Below are 24,078 nucleotides of genomic sequence, written 5' to 3'. Positions count from 1 at the left end.
ACTTCCTGACGGGGATTCGAACCCACGTCCTTCCGGGCGAACCGAGCACGCCTTTACCGCCTCGGCCAGGCAGCCCCTGAAAGACATTCTAGACCTCGTAAATATAATACTAATCATTATTATTGATATTATTTTTGTTATTAGCCAGCCCTGTGATATAGAGGTAGCGTGCCTGTCTCTTATTCTAAAGCTCTTGGTTCGTTTTCCGGTCAGTTCAAGGGGTTTAATTCAGTACTAAGAAGTAGAACGGGGTTCACTCGATACATTTTCTCAAGTTCTTATACCCCTATGGGTGGGGGAGGTAGAATACACCCATGGTTACCCCTGCCTGTAGTAAGAGGTGAGTCAAAGGGGCTCCAGAGGCTCTTAACTTGGGAGCATCGGTTGGCAACCACGGGGCCCTTAACTGAGTCCTGACATTGCTTCCACTTACTTGTGCGAGACTCTTCATTTTCATCTATCCCACGCCACCTCCCTTGGTCAACTCTTGTTCTTTTCCAACCCCGACGGTATTAAGTTTATGAGGCCTAGGGTGTCTTTCATTTCTACGCCCTTTGCGGCCCTTGTCTTTCTCTGACCGATGTCTTAATTTTTTGAAGTGTGGACCCCTTGCACTTTTCTCTCTGATTAGTGTTATATAGAGAATGGTTGCCTAGTTGTACTTCCTCTTAAAACAATAATCATGAACACCACCACTTCTTAAGTTCTTAGTTACAGGAAGAAAGCACACAATGAGCAGATGGCGCTACTGAACTAGTACCGACACTGGTTGCCATGGTTGTCGGGAAACTGATAACGCTAATTGCAGATAGACTACCCAGCTCACAAACATATCCATGATAATTTACGTTTTATGCATTATGAAAATGATCATTTTGGTTAATAAAATACCCGGTAATTGAAAGAGGTTAGAAGCTACACGTTTAATTCCTGTCTCTCTGTACGTATTGAACCCATTACGTATGCATGTTCATTAGTGATTTAAGCCCACTAAAGAGCGCTTATGTCTAGTTCTTTTTGGATGCTCGCTTTCGTTACCAATAATTACTTCTGGAGACCTGCTATTAGTTTTTCCTTCTTTTCTTTTGAAAGATATTTGCGAGATTTAACAACGTTTAGTAGAAGAGACCACAAGTTTACCATTTTACCGAATTTGGGGCGGTCTGAGACATCAGTATCAGAAATCCCAGCGGAAGCAAAGTTTTTTTTTTTTTTTTTTTTTTTAACTTCAGTCCTGTAGCCAGCCTGCCGATGTCCATTCTCAGAAGGTGTCCGTAAAAATTCAGCCGCCTTCGTCGCACGCTAGTGTTAGCCGCTTCCAACTGTTGGTACTGTTCATAATTCGCTTTCAGTCGGTAGCTTCCATCCGGGAGCATTCTTGGCCCATAAATTTTCTGGAGGATACTCTTTCGACTTTTTCCAGGTCGTATATACGTATGTGTGTATGTGTGATTTCTTTGTTGGATTATCACGTGAAAACAGCAGGTTATAATTTTATAACACTCTAGTGATTCGAAATTGTATACCACCACCTCTCCTATCCTGCCGGTCAACATTCTAATGGTGAAAATCTTTTTCCACCTACGGACTCGAACCAGCTAACTACGGTATCAAACCGTAAATACGAGCACTGCCACTCATGTAAAGAACTAGAAGAATTAACCGGACCTGATTAAAATCGAGCCAATGACCCTCTGAACCGAATTCCAGTACGCTGAGCATTCAGTTAGAGTGCCGGACAGATACTGCAATTTTCAAAGGAAGAAAGGAGTGGGAGAAGGGGTAAAAGGAGGTTTGAAAGTGTTCCTTTCTTACATTTTGATAACAAGGAACTTTATTCAGAACTGTTTCAAACAGCCGGGCTAAGTAGCTCAGGCGGTAGAGCACTGGACTTCTGAGCTCAAGTTGGCGGGTTCCAACCCAGCTCAGTCCGATTGTAATTGAAGGTACTCAAATACGTCGGCATCATTTCGGTAGATTTATCGGCGCATAAAAGAAGTCCTGCGGGACAAAATTCCTGCGTCTCGGCGTCTGAGAAAATAAAGGTGGTTTGTGGGACGTAGAACAAATAACATCATAATAATAAATCTGAACATTTTATACCACGTCAGCTTTTTAACAGAACCAACCCTAACTGAGGTTAATTTAAATTTGTATTTTTGAATCCATCAACTTCGTTGACGGTAGTGGGGAGTCGAACCGACTAAGCACGGGGTCATACGTTATAGACTTGACGTCTTAACGATCATGATTAGCAGGCGGGCATTAATGGTCTTGTTCTTTTCCGACCTGGACAGTATTAGATATCGAGGCCGAGGGAGTCTTTCATTTTCACGCCCTTCACGGCTCTTCTCTGTCTTTGGCCAATAACTTCATTTTTCGAATTGTCGGATCCCTTTCATTTTTCCTTTTTAAAATTATTTTACTATTCAGAAGTGTTTCAAACAGCCGGACTCAATAGCTCAGCCGGTAGAGCACTGGACTTCTGAGCTCAAGTTGTCGGGTTCGACCCCGGTTCAGTCCGACAGATAGGTCTTATGGTGACGATGGGATAGGAAAGACCTAGGAGTGGTAAGGAAGCGGCCGTGGCCTTAATTAACGCACAACCCCAGCATTTTCCTGGTGTGAAAATGGGAAACCACGGACAACCATTTTCAGGGCTGTCGACAGTGGGATTCGAACCCACTATCTCCCGGATGCAAGTTCACAGCTGCGCGCCCCTAACCGCACGGCCAACTCGCCCGGTGTTTTGTGATAGTAGAGGATCGTTGCCCAGTTGTACTTGTAGGCTTTGCAACAGTATCTTGCAACAAAATGTATGACGGAAGTGTTACCTAGCAACCGTGCAGGCTATGTCTTATGGCTGGCGGTCATCTGAAATTAGCAGCCGTTGATGGATGGCCATGACCGAGAGACATACTTTTGATCTTTTAATTTTTCCAAAGGGAAATTTGACACCATTTTTTCTTTTATGACAAATTTTGCCTCAGTTTTCTGACACTTTTCGTCATCTAATTTCAATAATATTGGTTTCTTTTTAAAATAGCCCTGTTGTAGCAAGCATAGGTTGTCGGTAAATACACCATAAAATATGAAACAAATCCACTGAGTAGATTATGAGAAAGTCCACCTCTGTGGTGTAGTGGTTAGTGTGATTAGCTGCCACCCCCGGAGGTCCGGGTTCGATTCCCGGCTCTGCCACGAAATTTAAAAAGTGGTACGAGGGCTGGAACCGGGTACACTCAGCCTCGGGAGGTCAACTGAGTAGAGGTGGGTTCGATTCCCACCTCAGCCCTCCTGGAAGTGGTTTTCCATGGTTTCCCACTTCTCCTTCAGGCAAATGCCGGGATGGTACCTAACTTAAGGCCGCGGACACTTCCTCCCCTCTTCCTTGTCCAGCCCTTCCAATCTTCCCACCCCCCACTATGGTTCCTGTTCAGCATAGCAGGTGATGCTGGCTGGGCGAGGTACAGGTCTTCCTCCCCAGTTGTATCCCCCGATCAAATGTCTCACGCTCCAGGACACTGCCCTTGAGGCGGTAGAGGTGTAATCCCTCGCTGATTCCGAGGGAAAAACCAACCCTGGAGGGTAAACAGATTAAGAAAGGAAAGAAAAGATTATGAGAAAAAGTACACACCATACAAAAATATGTACGTTTTCGGGAATCAGGCTACAAAGTTTGAGATTACATTTTAGTACACTCTACTTACATAATTATGATGTATTATTTTCATCTTCTGCGAACTCCTATAGTTTTTCTTTGTAATGTTATCCTCCTTTTATCCAAAATGTCCATGCTCCTAATTGCCCTAACAAGTTCCTCGTTCATCCCTTTTAGTTACCGTACCATGTTACATCCAGCATTTAGCCATATTCTTTTGAGCACTTCACATCGGCCCACCTCCGTAGCGTAACGGTTAGTGTTATTAGCTGCCGTACTCGAGGGCCCGAGTTCGATTCCTGGTACTTCCAGAAATTTAAAACTGGCATGAGGGCTGGTATGTGTTTGAAATGGTACATGCAGCTCACCTCCACTGGGGGGGGGGGCTGAAAAGAGCTGCACCACCTCAGGGTGAGGACACGAGTTTACTTTACCATTATTCAAGATTATTCCACAAAAGTGCCTTTCGGGATCCAAGACAAATGTTTACACCATAACAGAAAAAGCGTGCACATACATTATCAAAACGTAAGTTTCCGGAAATCAGTGGCATTTCGACAATATTCTCCCAACGGCCCAATCTCGTACAGGTTTTATTTAAGGCAGTTTTTATAAGTATTTACAGAGTAGATAACGGCAGGTATTATACCACCGGAAAGGGGAGATGTGTTAGTTTCTTGATACGAAATAAAAGAAAATATGACAATTTCGTTCCCTTTTCGGAGTTACTTAAGAACGGAAAATCCTATTTAATGTTATAGAATGAATTTCTTGCACTGTATGTCGTTATAAATGATCAAACAGAGACCATAACACCTTTCAAATAAAATTTGCACAGAACATGTCATAAGTATCAATACATTTTCCTACTGGTGCTCATATTGGGACCTTTAAGGAGATCAACGTAAAAACCGCAAAATAAAAAATAATACTTTTAGCCACTGCAACAAATTCAGCTCTGAATTATGTAGGAGAAATATCACTGCCAGAAATTAGAAGGAAGGCTTAACAAGGTAACAAGCAACAAGAACAAAAGTGCAAAGCAAAAAGATACAGCAGAAGAAAATCACCAAGCATAAAATAGAGAAGAGTTTAATTTTATCAGCAGCAGAAATATACAAAATTATATACAATTGAATGTAGCAGAAGCAGCAAGCCATGAGGGACGAAGCGATGTTTAAGATGCTGGACTACTTGCCTGCCTTGTTGTTGAGATATTGATTCACGGCCTTCAGCACTGATGTTGGGATCTGAAACAACACAATACATGGTGTAAGACTTCGCTAAAATTATAAGAAAACAGGTTCTCCAACTGACTACTGGGTATGGTTACCAAACTTTGGCAGGATATGTCTGTATTTTTGTATATTGACCAACCATTCGTGCTTATTTTTAAAATATTGACGAATATCAGCATTTTGAGTGTGATTGTTCATGTTTTCAGCACTGTTTATTTTTATTTCTTGCAACTCTATTGCGCTGCTATATTTAGGTGGAATGCGTAACAGAATACAAATGCTGCAAGATGAACTTTCTCCTTATTTTTTTCTGGAGTTCATTGAAATGACCTGACATTACGCCTGCACCATCATAACACTGTCCTACTAATTTGTGCTCGTAGCCAAATTGTCCAAAGGGTTTGTCCGTTAAAGCAGATGAAGTTTCTCATATCACCTCTCCATGTCTCTTGAAACCTTAAGAGAAAGTTGAATGCTCGTATGTACTAAAGTTGGGTTGGTACTACATGCGATAAGACGTTAAGTCCCATCACGAAATCTGTGAAGTATGGTCGCTCATAATAAACGCAGATCTTGATAACACATACGAAAATTCTGGTGTGATACACCTAACCTTCTTCTTCTTCTTGTTCTCGTTGTCATGCCAGGCATGACCATCATAACACTGCAACTACTCTGCTTTGAGATAAATAGCCAAATCAAAACCTTCCCTCTTCCGTTCTATTCCTTTCGCTCTGAACACCTACTGGACTAGCTAGCTATGACGCTACTGGTGCATAAGACTTGTTTCCTGATTCAGAGATAGAATACCCACTGTTAAATGTCCAACAGCAAAAAGTCCACTAGTCAAAAAGTCTGAAGGTGATTGGGATTATCTACCAATCTGTACAAATTCAATGAGAAACGAGGACTATGAATAAGAAGAAGTAAACCAAAAAGGAGTGAGACAAGGCTGCAGTTTGTACCCTCTCTATTTCAATGTTTATATAGAACAGGCGAAGAAGGAAATCAAAATTCTTAGATGTGCCGATGATATTGTTATTTTATCGGAGTCTGCTGAAGACCTAGCGAAATGGGTGAATGGTATAAACACAGTCTTGGAGAAGGAATATAAGATGAAAGTAAACAAATACGAAACAAAAGTAATGGAATGCAGTCGAAAGAACTCAGGCGATGCAGGAAATGTTAGAATAGGAAATCAAGTCTTAGAGGAAGTTTGTACCATGAAAGTAGCACGCCGATTTCGCTTGGCAGGTGTAGCAGGGACAAAGTGAAGTTCATATGCTCATGAACCACTACTATAATAACAATAAAGTTATTGGCTTACGTTCCACTAACTACTTTTACGGTTTTCGGAGACGCCGAGGAGCCGCAGTTTAGTCCCGCAGGAGTTCTTTTACGTGCCAGTAAATCTACCGACACGAGGCTGTCGTATTTGAGCACCTTCAAACACCACCGGACTGAGCCAGGATCGAACCTGCCAAGTTGAGGTCTGAATGCCAGTACCTCTCTACCGTCTGAGCCACACAGCCCGGCAACCAGTACTATAAGCCATGCCACGAATAGTCAGTGACATTCTATTTGGATTACTTTCGCAACATTAATGTTATCCTCATCTGCATTTATCTGTCCTGCTGGCAGTGCCGATCATTTATTTCCGTTGCTGTCCAGAGCTTGTTCAAACTTTCGCATGGGGTGATCGCTGGATTGTTTAAAAACACATCAGTTGTGGACTGTTACTTGTAAGAAGAACATAGATTATTCAAGGTGTCTTTGTCTCTGTGTTTTAAAAATACTCTAAGTCGTATTATTATAGCAGTAGAAGTCCTTTCACTCCCCTGGGAAGCATAAGACCTTGATGAAAGCTTGAAAAGAAACTCAGTTCTTCCTCAGTGCCTTGATCTCATTCGAGCTGTTTCCTTGTTGCTCACCTTCATTTCATTTCTTACCGTCTCCCTTCTCTGCGTATTTCATGGCAAGCCCAGTCGAAGGCTCATGTGGGGATGTTGCTATTCTCTCTTTTCAATTATATCTCCAATCCATCTCCACTTTCCGTATTCGACAAATAATTTACCTCCTTCCAACATTGTTCAATCAATCAATCAATCAATCAATCAATCAATCAATCAATCAATCAATCAATCAATCAATCAATCAATCAATCAATCAATCAATCAATCAATCAATCAATCGATTAATCATTCAAACATCACTGATCTATTCACGTGGCAAATTCCCTATGAATTGTTTAGCCAGCCGTTTCTGAAATGATAACAAAGAACTTGGAAATTCATCAAACATCTCCCTTGGTAAATTAATTATTCCAATCCCAAATTCCTCTTCCTATAAATGAATATTCCCCCCCCCCCCCATTTCCCTCTTGAATTCCAAATTTAACTTCATATTACGATCTTCCCTACATTTAAAAACTCCACTCAAACTTATTCAACTACTAATGTCATTCCATACCATCTCTCTACTAACAGTTTGGAACATCCCGCTTAGTTGAATATCTCGTCTCCTTACTCCCAAGTCTTCCCAGTCCAAAGTTTGCAATATTTTTGTAACACTACTCCATTGTCGGAAATCACCCAGAACAAAATCGTGCTGCTTTCTCTTGAACCCTTTCCAATTCTCATCTGACGAGTTTCCCATACACTAGAACTATACTGTAATTGCGGTCATACTAGAGACTTACACGCCCTCTCCTTTACATTCTTACTATAACGGTATAATCCCTAAATACTTTCATCACCATATAATAATGATAGTGTGTGGCCTTGGGACAGGCCTCGTGCAGATCTTTGGTGTTGACGCCTTATAGGCAACCTGTACTTTTGTGAAGATGGAGTCCTATCTATGATGCTGATGACGCCACACACACCTAGCCCCCGAACCATCGGAATTAACCAATGAATGTTAAAATCTACGAGCCAGCCGGGAACCGATCCCAGGACCCTTTGGACCAAAATCCAGCACGTTAAACATTTAGCCATCGAGTTTGAACATAATCATAGGAAGTGATCAGTAAACTTTATTAACAGCCCTACCGGGCGAGTTGGCCGTGCTCGTAGAGGCGCGCGGCTGTGAGCTTGCATCCGGGAGATAGTAGGTTCGAATCCCACTATCGGCAGCCCTGAAGATGGTTTTCCGTGGTTTCCCATTTTCACACCAGGCAAATGCTGGGGCTGTACCTTAATTAAGGCCACGGCCGCTTCCTTCCAACTCCTAGGCCTTTCCTATCCCATCGTCGCCATAAGACCTATCTGTGTCGGTGCGACGTAAAGCCCCTAGCAAAAAAAAATTAACAGCCCTGTTAGCCCAATGAAGAGCTTTCCTTATACCACCGTCTAAGAGTGCTAACAGTAGTCCCAATGAGGAAGTTTCACCCCACCAACACAAATTAAAACTGAGAGGATTTTTCCTCTCGATGAAACTTACAAACTAACTTTCCATTTTAAATCATACCACTGTCTGCTGTCCATCTCACAACACTGTCTAGGTCTTTTTGCAGTCCCTCACAATTCTTGAAATTATACTTTACTACCAATAATATAACAACATCCTCAAAAATTCCACAGTATGAGAATATATTTTTTTATTCCTAAAAATTACAATCCTTTTCTTAATCGTTATCCGGTCACTTAGATTAGTAGATTGCCTTTTTCTACCACTACGAGCGCTAATGTGAGTCATTGCATTATTTCACTTAAGCCCTTGTAACTTCATTCGGCGTGGATCTTTTTCAAAAATAAAAAAAACCGCCTGAGGGTTTTGAACCAAGGAACACATTACAGAAATAATTATGCAAATAAGATAATTTGGCTGGGATTTGAATAAAAAATAAAACGAGTAAAGAAACAAGCGATTTTAGGCTGTTTTCCCAGAACTGCGTTTAGGCCGAAAAGAGAATTACGAATTTAGTTTGATAGAGCTATTCAAGACTCATAATTTGAAACCTTTCCGGCCCCTTTAGCCCTTCAACTTACGGCACAATTGAAGAAATTGCTTAATTTTACATTTTTCATGGTATGAGGATCCTTACCTTGCTAAGATATGTTTACGACATTAAAAACATTCCAGTTTTCAGCTCCTGTGCAATGTTCCATACATCGTTTACTTTCCTTTATTCCGGTTAGTTTTCATCTTGATTTCTTTGATAGGAGAATTTAAGAAGAGTGAGTTATCAGCCCACAGCTTCGGATTCCGGTGATGAGGCTGCCATCTAAGCATCCGAACCCGCAGTCCTCCGTTCCTGACGCAGAGTTTCGACACTTCCTCCCAACTCAACAATTACCGTATGGTATTCCCGCCAATAGCTGGGAAACGGACGCCGTGGTTTCTCATTGCACAGTGGGTCTGCCACATCCCTACGCGAAACATAACTTATTACCACTCTGTATATATACAAACGTCCACCTCTGTGGTGTAGTGCTTAGCGTGATTAGCTGTCAATCCCGCAGGCCCGCGCGGGTTCGATTCCCGGCTCTGCCACGAAATTTGAAAAGTGGTACGAGGACTGGAACGGGGTCCACTCAGCCTCGGGAGGTCAACTGAGTTGAGGGGGTTCGATTTCCCCTCAGACATCCTCGAAGTGGTTTTCTATGGTTTCCCACTTCTTCTCCAGGCAAATTCTGGGATGATGCGCAAACCCAGACCTCGGCCGCTTCCTTCCCTCTTCCTTTTCTATCCCTTCTAATCTTCCCTTCCCCACAAGGCCCCTGTTAAGCATAGGTGAGGTCACCTGCGCGAGCTACTGGTCCTCCTGCCCAATTGTATCCCCGACCAAATCTCTCACGACCTTGAGGGGCGGTAGAGGTGGGATCCCTCCCTGAGTCCGGGGGGAAAACCAACCCTGGAGAGTAAACGGACTATGTATATTTACAGACAATAATTTAAGGATATTACCGTGACATTTCTCCAGATATCACCGATTAAAGCCAACTACATTTTTCCGTCACGGAACGATATTCCCATAAGACCAATCAATGTATTTTAACCCCCTTTAGGTGGCCAATCCCTTTCCCCGACCAATGGCCATGAAATTCGTTTACCGAGCTCGATAGCTGCAGTCGCTTAACTGCGGCCAGTATCCAGTATTCGGGAGATAGTAGGTTCGAACCCCACTGTCGGCAGCCCTGAAAATGGTTTTCCGTGGTTTCCCATTTTCACACCAGGCAAATGCTGGGGCTGTACCTTAATTAAGGCCATGGCCGCTTCCTTCCCACTCCTAGGCCTTCCCTGTCCTATCGTCGCCATAAGACCTATCTGTGTCGGTGCGACGTAAAGCAACTAGCAAAAAAAAAAAAAAAAAAAAAAAAATTCGTTTAGCGCAGCTGTGAGCTCGCATCCGGAAGATAGTGGGTTCGAATCCCTCTGTCGGCAGCCCTGAAGATGGTTTTCCGTGGTTTCCCATTTTCGCACCAGGCAAATGCTGGGGCTGTACCTTAATTAAGGCCACGGCCGCTTCCTTCTCATTCCTAGGCTTTTCCTGTCCCATCGTCGCCATAAGACCTATCTGTGTCGGTGCGACGTAAAACAAATAGCAAAAAGAAAAAGTAAATTCGGTTATAAATTAACAATATATCCCTTTTGAGATGACCAGAAAACTATTAAGAAAATATTTACGTAGTGCACAAGTGACACACCCCTACATGCACTATTCCTGGAATGCACTGTCATGGTTCGAGTTCAACTCAGCCTATGTGAATACAATATTGAAGAGCTATCTGACGGTGAGATAGCGGCCCCGGTCTAGAAAGCCAAGAATAATGGCCGAGAGGATTCGTCGTGTCGACCACACGACACAGGCCTTCCGACTGAGCAGTGGTCAATTCGGGGCTATTGTGCCATGGGGTTTGATTTGGTTTGGTTTAGTAGGGATTGAAGGAGAGGGCGCATGTCACTGCTAAGACCAAAATTAGAGCATGGTTCTAATGTACGAGACCCTCACCAGGATTACTTTATTATCCAGCCGAGTGGTGGCGCGGTTTGGGTCACGAACCTGTCAGCTTGCATTCGGGGGACACTCCGTTCGAAGCCCACTGTGGGCAGCCCTGAAAACGTTTCTCCGTGGTTTCGCATTTTCAAAACCAAGCAAATGCTGGGGCTATGTCTTAATCAAGGCCACGGCGCTACCTTCCCAACCTTAAGTCGCCGGAAACCATGTATGTGTTAGTGCTACGTTGAAGCACTAGAAAAGAAAAAATGAAATGGCGTATGGCTTTTTGTGCCGGGAGTGTCCGAGGACAAGTTCGGCTCGCCAGATGCAGGCCTTTTCATTTGACTCCCGTAGGCGACCTGCGCTTCGTGATGAGGGTGAAATGATGATGAAGACGACACATACACCCAGCCCCCGTGCCAGCGAAATTAACCAATTATGGTTAAAATTCCCGACCCTGCAGGGAATCGAACCCGGGACCGCTGTGACCAAAGGCAGCACACTAACCATTTAGCCATGGAGCCGGACACTAGAAAAGAAAAGTTACTTGATTCGAGAACTGGAAAACATCCAAAGGAAATCAGCACGATTTGTTCTGTGTGATTGTCGATAAACGAGTAGTGTTGCGAAAAGTTTGCAAACTTTGGGCTGGGAAGACTTGGAAGAAAGGAGACGAGCTGCTCGACTAAGAGGGATGTCCCGAGCTCCTAGTGAAGAGATGGAGTGGAATGACATTAGTAGACGTATAATTCTGAGTGGAGTTTTAAAAGTAGGAAATATCACAATATGAAGATATTCAAGAGGACAAATTGGGGCAAATATTAGTTCCTAGGACGAGGAGTAAGGGTTTAGAATAATTTAGTAGATCAATTTCAACTTCTTTTTAATAATTTAAGAAAGGGCTAGGTAAATAATTTACAGAGAATCTACCACTTGGGCGATCGCTGTAAATGTAGATTAGTGTTTAACGAAGAAGTGTGAAATTGGTGTTATTTTTCCCGGGCTTCGGGATGTTTTAAGAAAGTTGGGAAACTTTTTAAGGTACATGAAGAATATTTGACAGTTAATAGGATAATGCACTCTAACAATAATAAATAAGGTCTACTTACGTTGAAAATATCATCGAAGAACGTCGTTGGTTTCTGGACGACATGAATGGTGCCTCCGATACTGCCTCCTGCTCCTCCAGATACTGTCTTGGTCTTGCTGACGAACACCCCGCCACCGCCGCTGCCACCTGCTGTCTTGACGACTCCGGTTTCACCTCCGACGCCAGCGCCGGCAGCCACTGCGCCAGGAACACCTGCCTCGGCGTGAAGCCCGCCCTCGGTGCCGGCGCTTCCAGCCACACCTCCCAGCCCTGCACTAGCCTTAGGACCGCCAGCGACACCAGCACCGGCGTACGCCCCGCCTGCAGCGCCCCCAGATGCCGCTCCACCTAGCCCAGCTGCCGCCCCCGTGCCATCAGGGAGACCTGCGCGAGCGAACAGCCCGCCTTGCGCACCGCCGTCTCCAGCCAGGCCGCCCAGTCCGGCACTGGCATGGTACCCGCCGAACGAAGCTCCTACGCCGCCCTTGCCGATGGTTACTGTTTGCTGGAAAATAAAGAGCGATCCACAGTCAGTCACTGTCTAACGACTAGCACTTCGCACTTAAAGATGAGCTTAAATGATATTTCAGAATATTCAGACACAAAAATATCTGTGACTTTTATCTTCGATTCAGTCAAGGGAAGCACGGGCATTATGATTATCGTTACGGTCACGGGCGGCCAATATAGAAATACTTCTAGTTGATATGATAACAATGTCGGGTAGTATTTTTCGGAAGATTCGGGACATTAGAAGTGGGAAAAATAATATTCACATTTATAATTTGAAGTTTTAATAATGTATAGTGAAAAGGTTGTTAACACGATGCGCAATAAATTAACAAATGGAATGTGATTACCCGTGTCGTGTCTCTGGAATTACCAATTATTTACAGTACTTAATGTAGGTTTAAAAATAAAATGATTAAAAAGAATAAATTTATGAACTTAATAAGGAGCCTCCGTGGCTCAGGTCGCAGCGCGCCGGCCTCTCACCCCTGGGTTCCGTAATTCAAATCCCGTTCACTCCATGTGAGATTTGTGCTGGACAAAGTGGAGGCGGGACAGGTTTTTCCCGGCTACTCCGGGTTCCCCTGTCATCTTTTCTTCCACCAACACTCTCCATTACCATTTCATTTCATCTGTTGTACATTAATCATTGCCCTAGAGGAGTGCGACAGGCTTTGGCAGCCGGCACAATTCCTATCTTCGCCGCTAGATGGGGCTTCATTCATTCCATCCCTGACCCGGTCGAATGACTGGAAACAGGCTGTGGATTTTCCCTTTCATGAACTTAATACAAAGATTCCTCCCATATACAGGGCTATTCAGCAAAGTTGTCCACCTCAAATAACTCACGAACGGTTAGAGATATTAGACATTTCGTTTTCACTTTCAAGAATGGAAACAAAGGGCTAATAATCGGACTTACAGTACTGTATAATGACATTAATATTTTCTGAGATCATGGTACTTATTTCGCTTTTTTAACGGTACCAGACTATTTTGCACACATATCCTTAAATCCACAAGCATTACAAATTCAGAACAGAGATTATTTTGAATTTCGGACAAGTGCTTCTCGAAAAATTATTATATATTCCAAACGTGCTTCATTTGCCAGCTGAGGACTGATCTGTTCGATTCGCGCTGCGTATGAAACATGAGCTAGCTCTTGACAATCAATCAATCAATCAATCAATCAATCAATCAATCAATCAATCAATCAATCAATCAATCAATCAATCAATCAATCAATCAATCAATCAATCAACCAGCCACTACTGATCTGCATTTAGGGCAGTCGCCCAGGTGGCAGCTAATACAGTAGAGACAATACGCGACACTTACGGATTTAGCCTTGTTAAAATGGGAGACAATTCGACGGTGGCGCTCCTAGTGACGGCCTGAAAAGTCGCGCTGAATTCAAATATCAATGGAAATGCATATACGGAAATGGATAAATAAATAACGTCTAGAAAGAAAGTGTTATTGAGATATTAACTTCGAATTTGCTAAAGCAATTCTGGATAAATAAATGAAGAATTGTTTACAAGGTTATTATTTTAAGACTGAAATTAGACATATAAACAAGATGTAAAATGGACTGCTGTGAAAGGGCTTGATCTTTCATTTATGCATTACTTTTTTTTTTTGCTTTAGCATTCCTGCCTGAACTTTTACGGTTAGATTTGTCTTTTTTCTCATTTAAAAATCATTTTATCATCACATTAAGACACATGTCAATAAAAATATCGGCGCATTCCTTAAACACATGATGCAATGAATTAACATTTATGATGATGATGATGATGATGATATTTGTTGTTTTAAGGGGCCTATCATCGAAGGTCATCGGTCCCGAATTAACATTTAAAAGCAGGAGAATTTTCCTCTTAATTCTTATATAATCGTAACGTTCCTTCTTTCTTGTACACTTATCCAATTCACTTCTGTGACATTTGAAAACCCACAGATCACACCTACAACAACACATCTGTATTGAAGGTTAACTGCTGCACCATACAATAAAATATTCGTATTATATTTTAAGCCAGTTAAAATATGGGTCGAGCAGGCCAGAAGATTATGGAGTACTATAAAAATCTCTTTGTCACTGGAAGAATATATATGCAAACACAATATTACATTTTCTTATCACGAGGTAAACGAAAGAAAGCCCGCGCATTCTTCTCTACTTTATAGTAACTGCAGCCAAACACAGCAAATACCTTTTCCCTCATGTTGAGAGGAGATCTCAAGGAATGACACACGCTACTATTTTATTATGTCGACTCACTGCAAATGCATAAATAACACCAAAAACTTCACACACAAATACATGTGCTCTTATGACAGAAACAGTAGTTCTCAGGTCCATCCGCTAGAGAGAGCTCTAATAGCTGTCCCTCGATATCTCGCTGAGTGTCGCGTATTGTCTCTAGTGTATTTGGTGGCAGATTCCCTATCTGTTGTTTTCCAGGCCTTTTCTTAAATGTCTGCAAAGAAATCGGAAATGTATTGAACATCTTCCTTGGTAAGTAATTTTTCCAATCCCTTTCTTAAAAAGGAATATTTGTCCCAAATTCTTAATATTGTGATCTTTCCTGCTTTTAAAGACACCACTCAAATTTATTCGTCTACTGATGTCATTCCACGCCATCTCTCCACTGACAGCTCGGAACATACCACTTACTTGAGCAGTTCGTCTCCCCTCTCCCAAGTCTTCCCAGGCCAAACTTTGCAACATTTTTGTAACGCTATTCTTTGTCGGAAATCACCCAGAACAAATCGAGATGCTCTTCTCTCTCTCTCTCTCTCTTTTTTTTTTTTTCAGTTCTTGAATTAAGTAATCCTGATGAGGGTCCCATACACTGAAACCATACTCTAGTTGGGGTCTTACCAGAGACTTATAGAGTTGCTAGACAAGTATTCTCTCTACTGCGCTCATAAATATACTATGATAAAATGTATGATTGAACAGCTCCAATAGCGCCATGGCCATAGAAACTGGTAAATGAAAAACGGATATAGACCTCGAGCTACAGCAGATAACGTAGCCCTGTGAAAGTGATCCAAGTACACAACTTAAGCGATATTTTGTCACAAGTTTCCCGCCTTAGAATACGAGAACCCGAGTTCTATCTAGTGATGGGATAATCGAATACAAATAATCGCTTATTCGATTATTTTATCATATTTCCCATTAGGTTATTTTTCGATTATTCAATCGAATGAATGAGCCAATCAAATGAATGAGTCAATCGAATAGTGAATTTTTCCATTCGATTACTTTTTGATTATATGTTATTATTCATTCGAAACTCCATTCAAATCAATGAGGCTATCGAGTAGTGAATTTTTCCAATCGATTATTTTTTCGATTATTCATTCGGAACTGCATTCGAATGAATGAGGCAATTGAACAGTGAATGCTTTCGAAATTATCGAATGAAAAGTGATGTTATTAAGACAATTAATTCATTCGTTTAGTTTCAATATTATTTGGAGATATGTTTGGAAACTCATCATAAGAGTTCATCTATTCGCTTATTTCAATCCATTATCCATCCGCATGACGCATCCGAATATTCTATGCGAGACAACTGAATGATATCTGAAACTCGTTAGATTATTTTATTCGATTATTTTGTTCGAAAATATATTCGATTATTTAGATAATCGGATGGAGGCTATTCGATTATTAAAATTATTCGATTATCCCATCACTACTGTAGGTCTATCCACAACTCCATGCTTTACTACTACTACTACTACTAATGTGTTCATTACTCCCCTGAAGGGGGCCTCTTAGACGGTGACGCCGTCTCTCAGGCCGGGAGATTTGTTCGGTGAAGGAGATGTTCGGAGAAGGGGAGGGGGTTGGTGGCCGTGTCCAATACTAAGTAATATCTTGGCATTCGCCTTGATGCAGGAGAATGGAAAACCACTAAAAACCATTCTCAGGACATCCGACGGTTGGGGCCAGCCGTGAGGTCCAGTCCTGTCCCGTCTCCCAAAAACACAGGCGTAGAGCCACGGTAGAGCCGTGGCCACCTCTCCTTTGCTCGATTGGCCGGTCGGAGTGCAGCGCTGTCGGACCACGGACCAGCTGTGACCACTTGTGGGCCGAGACCCACTCTACATCCGCCGACTGTTATTACCACATAGCAGAAGCGCTGTTAGACCTCCTTTATTGCTAGACATAATTGCACGCGAGACTTTTTTTTAGACTTGTGTGTCATTGGGCTTTCGCAATTTTAAATCTCTCCTCTTTTAGATCTTCTCAGTGGCGTAACATCACGGCATGCAAGGTCGGCAATGCAGATGGGCCCAGGGATTAAGGGGTCCTGCAAAGACTTCCGGCGCAGTAAATAAATAAATAAATAAATAGATGATTAAATAAATTAAATAAATAAATAGATTATTAAATAAATAAATAATTCACCGAAATGTCAATCTGCACAGGAAAGGTGATCTCATGATTTTTTGTTGAAGGGTTGGAAAAAAAATATTAACTACAGGAATTGTCATTTGGTTGTATCTGGCTGCAGTTATTAAATTAAGACGTTTTAAGATGAACTGAATCTGTATCGGATCACACAATTTCTTAGATAGTTTTGCATACATTCTATTTTCGAAAATGATGCTTTCATGAAAGAAATAGTAGCAGGGAGAGTTAGAAACAGAAAAGGCGCCACTGGTTTTTCCCTTGTGTACGGGGGCAATAGAATAACACCCACGGTATCTTCTTCTGTCGTAAGAGGCGACTTAAACGGAGCATGGGTTGGCGACCAGGTGCCCATTAGCCGAGTTCTACATTGCTTCCACTTACTTGGGCCAGACACCTCACTTTCAACTATCCTATCTGACCTCGCTTGGTCAACTCTCGTTCTTTTCCGACCCCGACGGTATTAGAGCATTCGAGTTCTAGGAAGTCTTCCATATACATGCCTTTCGTGTCCTCGTCTTTCTTTGGCCGATACCTTCATTCTTCGAACTGTCGGACCGCTTCAATGTTTTCTCTGATTAGTGTTAAAAGAGGCTGGTTGTCCAATAGTACTTCCTCTTAAAATAATAATCATCACCACCCTCCTCACTGGTCCACCTAAGAGTGCGGATAAACACTTAGAGGTCAGTATAGATTGCGACTGGCAGTAGGCAAAGTGGACTGCCATTATAATGAAACTCCCCAAATCGATTGTGACTCTGTGTTCCAAACTCAACACATTGTGTAGATCTTTCACCCCTTTTCTCACTCAATAATTTTGCAGTAGTGAGGTCATGGTGTTATTTGCAAATAAGCACAGAATTTTTTCAAGTTCATATCAGAGAGTTGTTTACTATGTTCTGGTTTGGAGAGCACCCGTGCGTGTTTGCAGTAATAAGATTCCACAGCTTACTTTGCCATGCAATTTCTAACCTAGGTATGTTTGCCCTCCAGTTTGGTTGTTATATGCGCGTTGGTCACCTGATCAAACTTTACTTTCTACTACAAGATTCACTGCTTCACAGTCAATGTATTGCTTGTCTACCTCCAAGGACGGAAGACTAATATTGTGTGTACGTGAGTGTTTTTAAATAATAGTATGTTGTTCTAACAATACTGTTGCGGAATACCAACTGGTTAGATTTCCTTCTGACATTTATAGAAGAGCAAATTCCGATTTCAAGACTACAGGTGTGATAAGTGGATACCGACATTAACCTTGAGGCTTTGTCAGGCACGTTCGTTCACATTAACTGTTCGGTTACAAATAGGTCTTCTTAATACTTTTTTTAATTTTTTATTTTGCAATTTGCTCTACGTCGCTAAGACACAGATAGGTCTTATGGTGATGATGGGCTAGGAGTGGCCTTAATTAAGGTACAGTCCCAGCATTTGCCTGGTGTGAGAATTGGAAACCAAAGAAAACCATCTTCAGAGCTGCCGACAGTAGGGTTCGAACCCACTATCTCCCGCATGCAAGCTCACAACTTTGTGCCCCTAACCGCACGGCCAACTCACCCAGTTCTTCTTCTTAATACTGATTGAAAAGGAATGACGATTTGTTTGCACGCCTCAGTTTGATCACAGCGGTCGCTGTTACTGGATATCCTTTTCTACAACCAAAACTCATAAGTTCTTCACTTTATTTTCTATGCAGAAATATCCTGATAAACATTGCTATTCGCAAAATACCTGGTGACATTTAAATCCAAACACTAATTGAAATATAGCTCATCTACATAGTTACAACATTCTGTAATGCCTAAAAAAATTTCGAAGCTTGCTAAAATATATTCATTCTGAATCAGTTTAGATGTCTTACCGCCAAAGTTGATTACTTTTCTGATGAACACTTAGAAAGGTCAGTATAGATTGTGATTGATAGTAGGCAAAGTGGCCTGCCATTATAATGAAAACTCCCCAAATCGATTGTGACTTACTGTAGAAAACGGGAGTCTAACATTATAGTGAAAACTCCCAAAGTCTAATATACTGGAAGTAGGATGAAAACTCCCCAAATCGATTGTGACTGGCAGTAGGCAAAGGCTTCTTCCATTATAATCGAAACTCCCAAACTCGGCTGTGACGGGCAGTAGGAAACGGGGTCTGCCATTGTAATTGTAATTGTAATGAAAACTCCTTAACCCGGATTTTACATGAGAAGCGACGTATGGCGACCTCCCAGTGGTGTTTCAGGGGTAACGTTAAGAGCAATGCAATCTAATAAAATCTTACTCACAACGTGTATAGCATTCTGCTTAGAATTCCTTAGTGTGAGATATAAAACTAATGCTAAAATTACTCTTTTGATTATGCGATATCGCATGGCCTACGGAGATATCTACTTGACACGCATGGGCGTCCTGCGCTTTTGGGCGTGAGATGATGATAATGCGGTGTGGAAAGGATAAAATCTGTTATCGGTATATAGTCTTCTCCTGTTGAATAACACCAAGGGGTTTTGCATTTGATAGCTGACGTAGGGAACAGTAAAAAAAGGGCAATATGTGTCATTGGGAGTGTGGGTAAGAATTGCCGGCCTCGGGGTGTAGTTGTAGCGTACTTGCGTCTTACCCCGAGTCCCTGGGTTCGATTCCCGGCAAGAGGGCTGGTTCGAGGTTCACTAACCCTACGTGATTACAATTGAGAAGCTATCTGACGGTGAGATAACGGCTCTGGTATAGGAAGCCAAGAATAACGGCCTAGGGGACCGTCGTGCCTTCGGGGTGAGCAGCGGTCGCTTTGTAGACCATGGCCCTTCGGGGCCGTTGCGTCATGGGTTTTGAGGCCTTGCTTACGCTATTTTACAAGGCTGGGAAGTACAAGGCCTCGCTGGTCGTGAAACGCACCATTTCTCCGCTAGGTGCGCTCTTCTTAGTCATAAAATTGCGCAAGCGAAGTACTCATTCAAACATTCACGAGCGTGTCAAGGAGAACTGAAAACTAAATTCCGTGGCCCTACTTCTCATTGCCCATTTCCCAGCCTTGTATAATAACGGTTTGAGGTTTGGTTTTCGATAGGTGAGAATGAAAATGGCGAGCGATGATGCAGTTGCTGGCTCTTACGTCATAAGTGCAGCCTCTGATGTAGAATGACTAAGCTCCACAGCACAGAGGTCAATAATTGTGTTCCGTGCCAGAGAAAGTACGAGGAAGTAGCTCCCGATATAACTTTCTTCCAGTTCTCCGAACACCGTACAGCAGGGGTCACGGATAAGCACATTACAAAGTGTTCGGTTTTAGAGATGATCCGGCTTGTGAAATGTATGTAGTGTAGATGGTCACGTAACCCTCAGTTATTCACTGTTCACTGAAAAGTGTTCTCAATATTGAAGACCTCGGTGCAAAAACTGGTCAAGTCTAACTTTTTTTTTTTAAAAAAAAAGAGATTTTATGTGTACTGGGTAGAGAAATATACGCCATACATTTGATAAAAAAAAAAACAGACACGTAACATCTCTGCCGTAGAAAGAGACTTGACTGCATACCGAATTTTCATTTGAGGAGTGTTTGTTCAAAGGGCGCTATTTCTACCTTAATGAACTTGTGGAAACGAAACGTATAATAAAAGGCATATGAAACATACCCATGATCGGGTATGCTACTACTTTTAAAGATTTACATCTTTCAGCTCTCCATTGCTCATGGCATCCGGTAGTATTCAACTACTTCAATGTATGTGGACGAAACACTATTAACAAAACCCACAGTTCTAGTCCTTTAGGCTAGTAACTCAATGTTGAAAACATCCTAGAGATATGAGCTACAAAATTTAGGCAAATAAAATGTAATAAAGTATGAGAATATATTCTTTATTTATTCCTAAAATTAATCTTTTTCTTAATCATCTTTATCCGGTCGATTAGATTCCTAGTTTGCCTTTCTGTACCACTACGAGCGCTAATGTGAGTCAATGCAGAGTTTCACTTAAGCACCACTACGAGCGCTAATGTGAGTCAATGCATTGTTTCACTTAAGTACCACTACGAGCGCTAATGTGAGTCAATGCAGAGTTTCGCTTAAGTACCACTACGAGCGCTAATGTGAGTCAATGCAGAGTTTCACTTAAGTACCACTACGAGCGCTAATGTGAGTCAATGCAGAGTTTCGCTTAAGTACCACTACGAGCGCTAATGTGAGTCAATGAGAGTTTCACTTAAGTACCACTACGAGCGCTAATGTGAGTCAACGCATTGTTTCACTTAAGTACCACTACGAGCGCTAATGTGAGTCAATGCAGAGTTTCGCTTAAGTACCACTACGAGTGCTAATGTGAGTCAATGCAGAGTTTCACTTAAGTACCACTACGAGCGCTAATGTGAGTCAATGCATTGTTTCACTTAAGTACCACTACGAGCGCTAATGTGAGTCAATGCAGAGTTTCATATAAGTACCACTACGAGCGCTAATGTGAGTCAATGCAGAGTTTCGCTTAAGTACCACTACGAGCGCTAATGTGAGTCAATGCAGAGTTTCACATAAGTACCACTGCGAGCGCTAATGTGAGTCAATGCATTGTTTCACTTAAGTACCACTACGAGCGCTAATGTGAGTCAATGCAGAGTTTCACTTAAATACCACTACGAGCGCTAATGTGAGTCAATGCAGAGTTTCACTTAAGTACCACTACGAGCGCTAATGTGAGTCAATGCAGAGTTTCACTGAAGTACCACTACGAGTGCTAATGTGAGTCAATGCATTGTTTCACTTAAGTACCACTACGAGCGCTAATGTGAGTCAATGCAGAGTTTCACTTAAGTACCACTACGAGCGCTAATGTGAGTCAATGCAGAGTTTCACTTAAGTACCACTACGAGCGCTAACGTGAGTCAATGCAGAGTTTCACTTAAGTACCACTACGAGCGCTAACGTGAGTCAATGCATTGTTTCACTTAAGTACCACTACGAGCGCTAACGTGAGTCAATGCAGAGTTTCACTTAAGTACCACTACGAGCGCTAACGTGAGTCAATGCAGAGTTTCACTTAAGTACCACTACGAGCGCTAACGTGAGTCAATGCAGAGTTTCACTTAAGTACAACTACGAGCGCTAATGTGAGTCAATGCACTTAATCCCTAATTACATTTTTCAAAAATAAAAAAACCTGGGGGGTATTGAAGCAAGGAATGCATTACAGGAAGAATTATGTAAATAAGTTTGGCTACGATTTGAATAAAAAAGAAAACGAGTAGGGAAAAGGCGATTTTAGGGTGTTTTTCCGGAACTGCATTTAAGCCGACAGTGATTTTCGAAATTTGTTGTTTTAGTTTGATGGAGCTATCCAAGACTCACAATTTGAAACGTTTCCTGGCTCTCTAGCCCTTAACTTTCGACACAATTGAGAACATTGCTTAATTTTGCGTTTTTCGTAGTATGGTGACCCGTACTTTGCTAAGAAATGTTTCCAACATTAAAATCCTCACCTCTCTGTTCATGCAGACATCCCAACCATCAGTAAAGGAAGGCTTTACTCTCGTCACCCACCCCCGAAAACTTCAAGAATGTTAGTTGACAACGGGTTTAATATTAATTACTCTGAAGACAGACATGGCAGATCAATGCTACGACGAACCAACTTAAGTTGCCGTGCATATCGTCCAAGCTAACTGGTTCTGAACTGCTATGCAAAATCTGGTCGGTTCTTAACCGAATAAGAACCAACACTGGCAGGTGTGCCAATTTCCAGTACAAACGGTACAAAATAACTTCTCCAAGTTGTGACTGCGGCGCTGAAAAGCTGACTGTTGCACTATTCACCATGTAGATCAACAATGTCCTCTTGAGAGCTTTCCGTGACGATCCAAGAGAGTTCCTCGTTATAACGGAGGGATCAATAAACTACATTCGAGGCCTGTAATTTGAGATAATTGGAAATAGGCTCTATTAATTTTTAATGATTTTAACGTAGGAAAGTTTCTCTTTTTTTTTTTTTTTTTGCTAGTTGCTTTACATCGCACCGACGCAGATAGGTCTTATGGCGACGATGGGACAGGAAAGGGCTCGGAATAGGAAGGAAGCGGCCATGGCCTTAATTAAGGTACAGGAAAGTTGACACCACCTTTTTCGATAAAGCATGTCCCTTTTAACATTCAGCTCGGAGTTGCTGGTGGAATGAATTCAAATGTGCGAACATTGTTCGACGAAATGTAGTTCTGTGGGTCAAGCCATAACCTGTAACAGTCGGCACCTATTACCCTACCATTCCCACCGTCTATATTTTGGTATTACGGTCTGAGATATTGAAGTCAGCTTCATCTGTTGATACCACTGCAGTTCGAAGAATCGACTAGGTTTTAGGTTCGTCGTAAAATACAAAATGAAATATGTCTCCCTTATTCATGGAGCTGAGGCAAGCTGTACAATAAATCACAAAATGAGACTTACCTTGTTTAATATTATATATTACATTCATTTACCAGAACATCCTACAAAACACCGTCCCAGAGCCGTGATGTAAAAATTTAGAACTTACCGGGTACGAAGAAGCAATGCTGACTATCGTGGTGAGTATGAGTGCGACCTTACTCCCCATCTTCTTTCTTCCTCAGAGGTCGTGGAAATAATGAATTTAAAAAAGCCCTGTGTCTGAAACAGAAATGAAAAGAGACAACTTTAGGTTGTGAATAAAAGAGGGAAGTTTTCCATTCAACGTTTAATAATAATAATAATAATAATAATAATAATAATAATAATAATAATAATAATAATAATAATAATAATAATGTCTGATATTTTCTCAGAATGCTGAGACCTCCTTTTCATCCACACTACTTCCATGCATACTGGGCCAAAGATCTTTCTGAGGATTTTCCTTTCTTGTATAAAGTTTTCTGATGCGTATAATGGTTCAGGCTTAATTACAGCTTAAAGGTGTTTTAATTTACTCCACCGAGATATTGATTTTTTTGTTGTACTTGTTCCACGTGATGCTATAGGCTTTTTTGTAATTTAGAAATTCTTTGCTTGCTTCATGATTTAATCCGGATGGCTGGATGATTTCCGTTAATTATTTGACATTATTCACCTGAGGAACTTTGCCAAACTGAGTTACCAGATGTTGTTTTCTGTGTATTGACTTTTTTTAATGATATTTGTTCTGGACGTCGACTTAGAAAGATCTTTTGCTCCTACTTGCACCATATGTGAGGAACCTGCGTG

The 24,078-nt window shown here is 41.8% G+C and overlaps 1 protein-coding gene across 1 annotated transcript in view; it reads right to left on the bottom strand.

Moving 5' to 3' along the window:
* Positions 1-24,078, bottom strand: part of LOC136872192 (uncharacterized) — an 80,120-nt gene that overhangs the window by 32,727 nt on the left and 23,315 nt on the right. The window contains exons 2-4 of the mRNA XM_067146030.2: positions 23,393-23,505; positions 11,950-12,435; positions 4,860-4,911 (exon numbers count right to left, since the gene is read on the bottom strand). Coding sequence (XP_067002131.2) covers positions 4,860-4,911; positions 11,950-12,435; positions 23,393-23,452 — 598 coding nt within the window. The 5' untranslated portion in view covers positions 23,453-23,505. The remainder of the gene's footprint in view (positions 1-4,859; positions 4,912-11,949; positions 12,436-23,392; positions 23,506-24,078) is intronic.

The sequence above is a fragment of the Anabrus simplex genome, chromosome 1, assembly GCF_040414725.1.
Source record: "Anabrus simplex isolate iqAnaSimp1 chromosome 1, ASM4041472v1, whole genome shotgun sequence".
NCBI lineage: Eukaryota > Metazoa > Arthropoda > Insecta > Orthoptera > Tettigoniidae > Anabrus > Anabrus simplex.
Note: the sequence above shows the minus strand (reverse complement) of the source record. Positions and strands in the feature narration are given on the sequence as shown.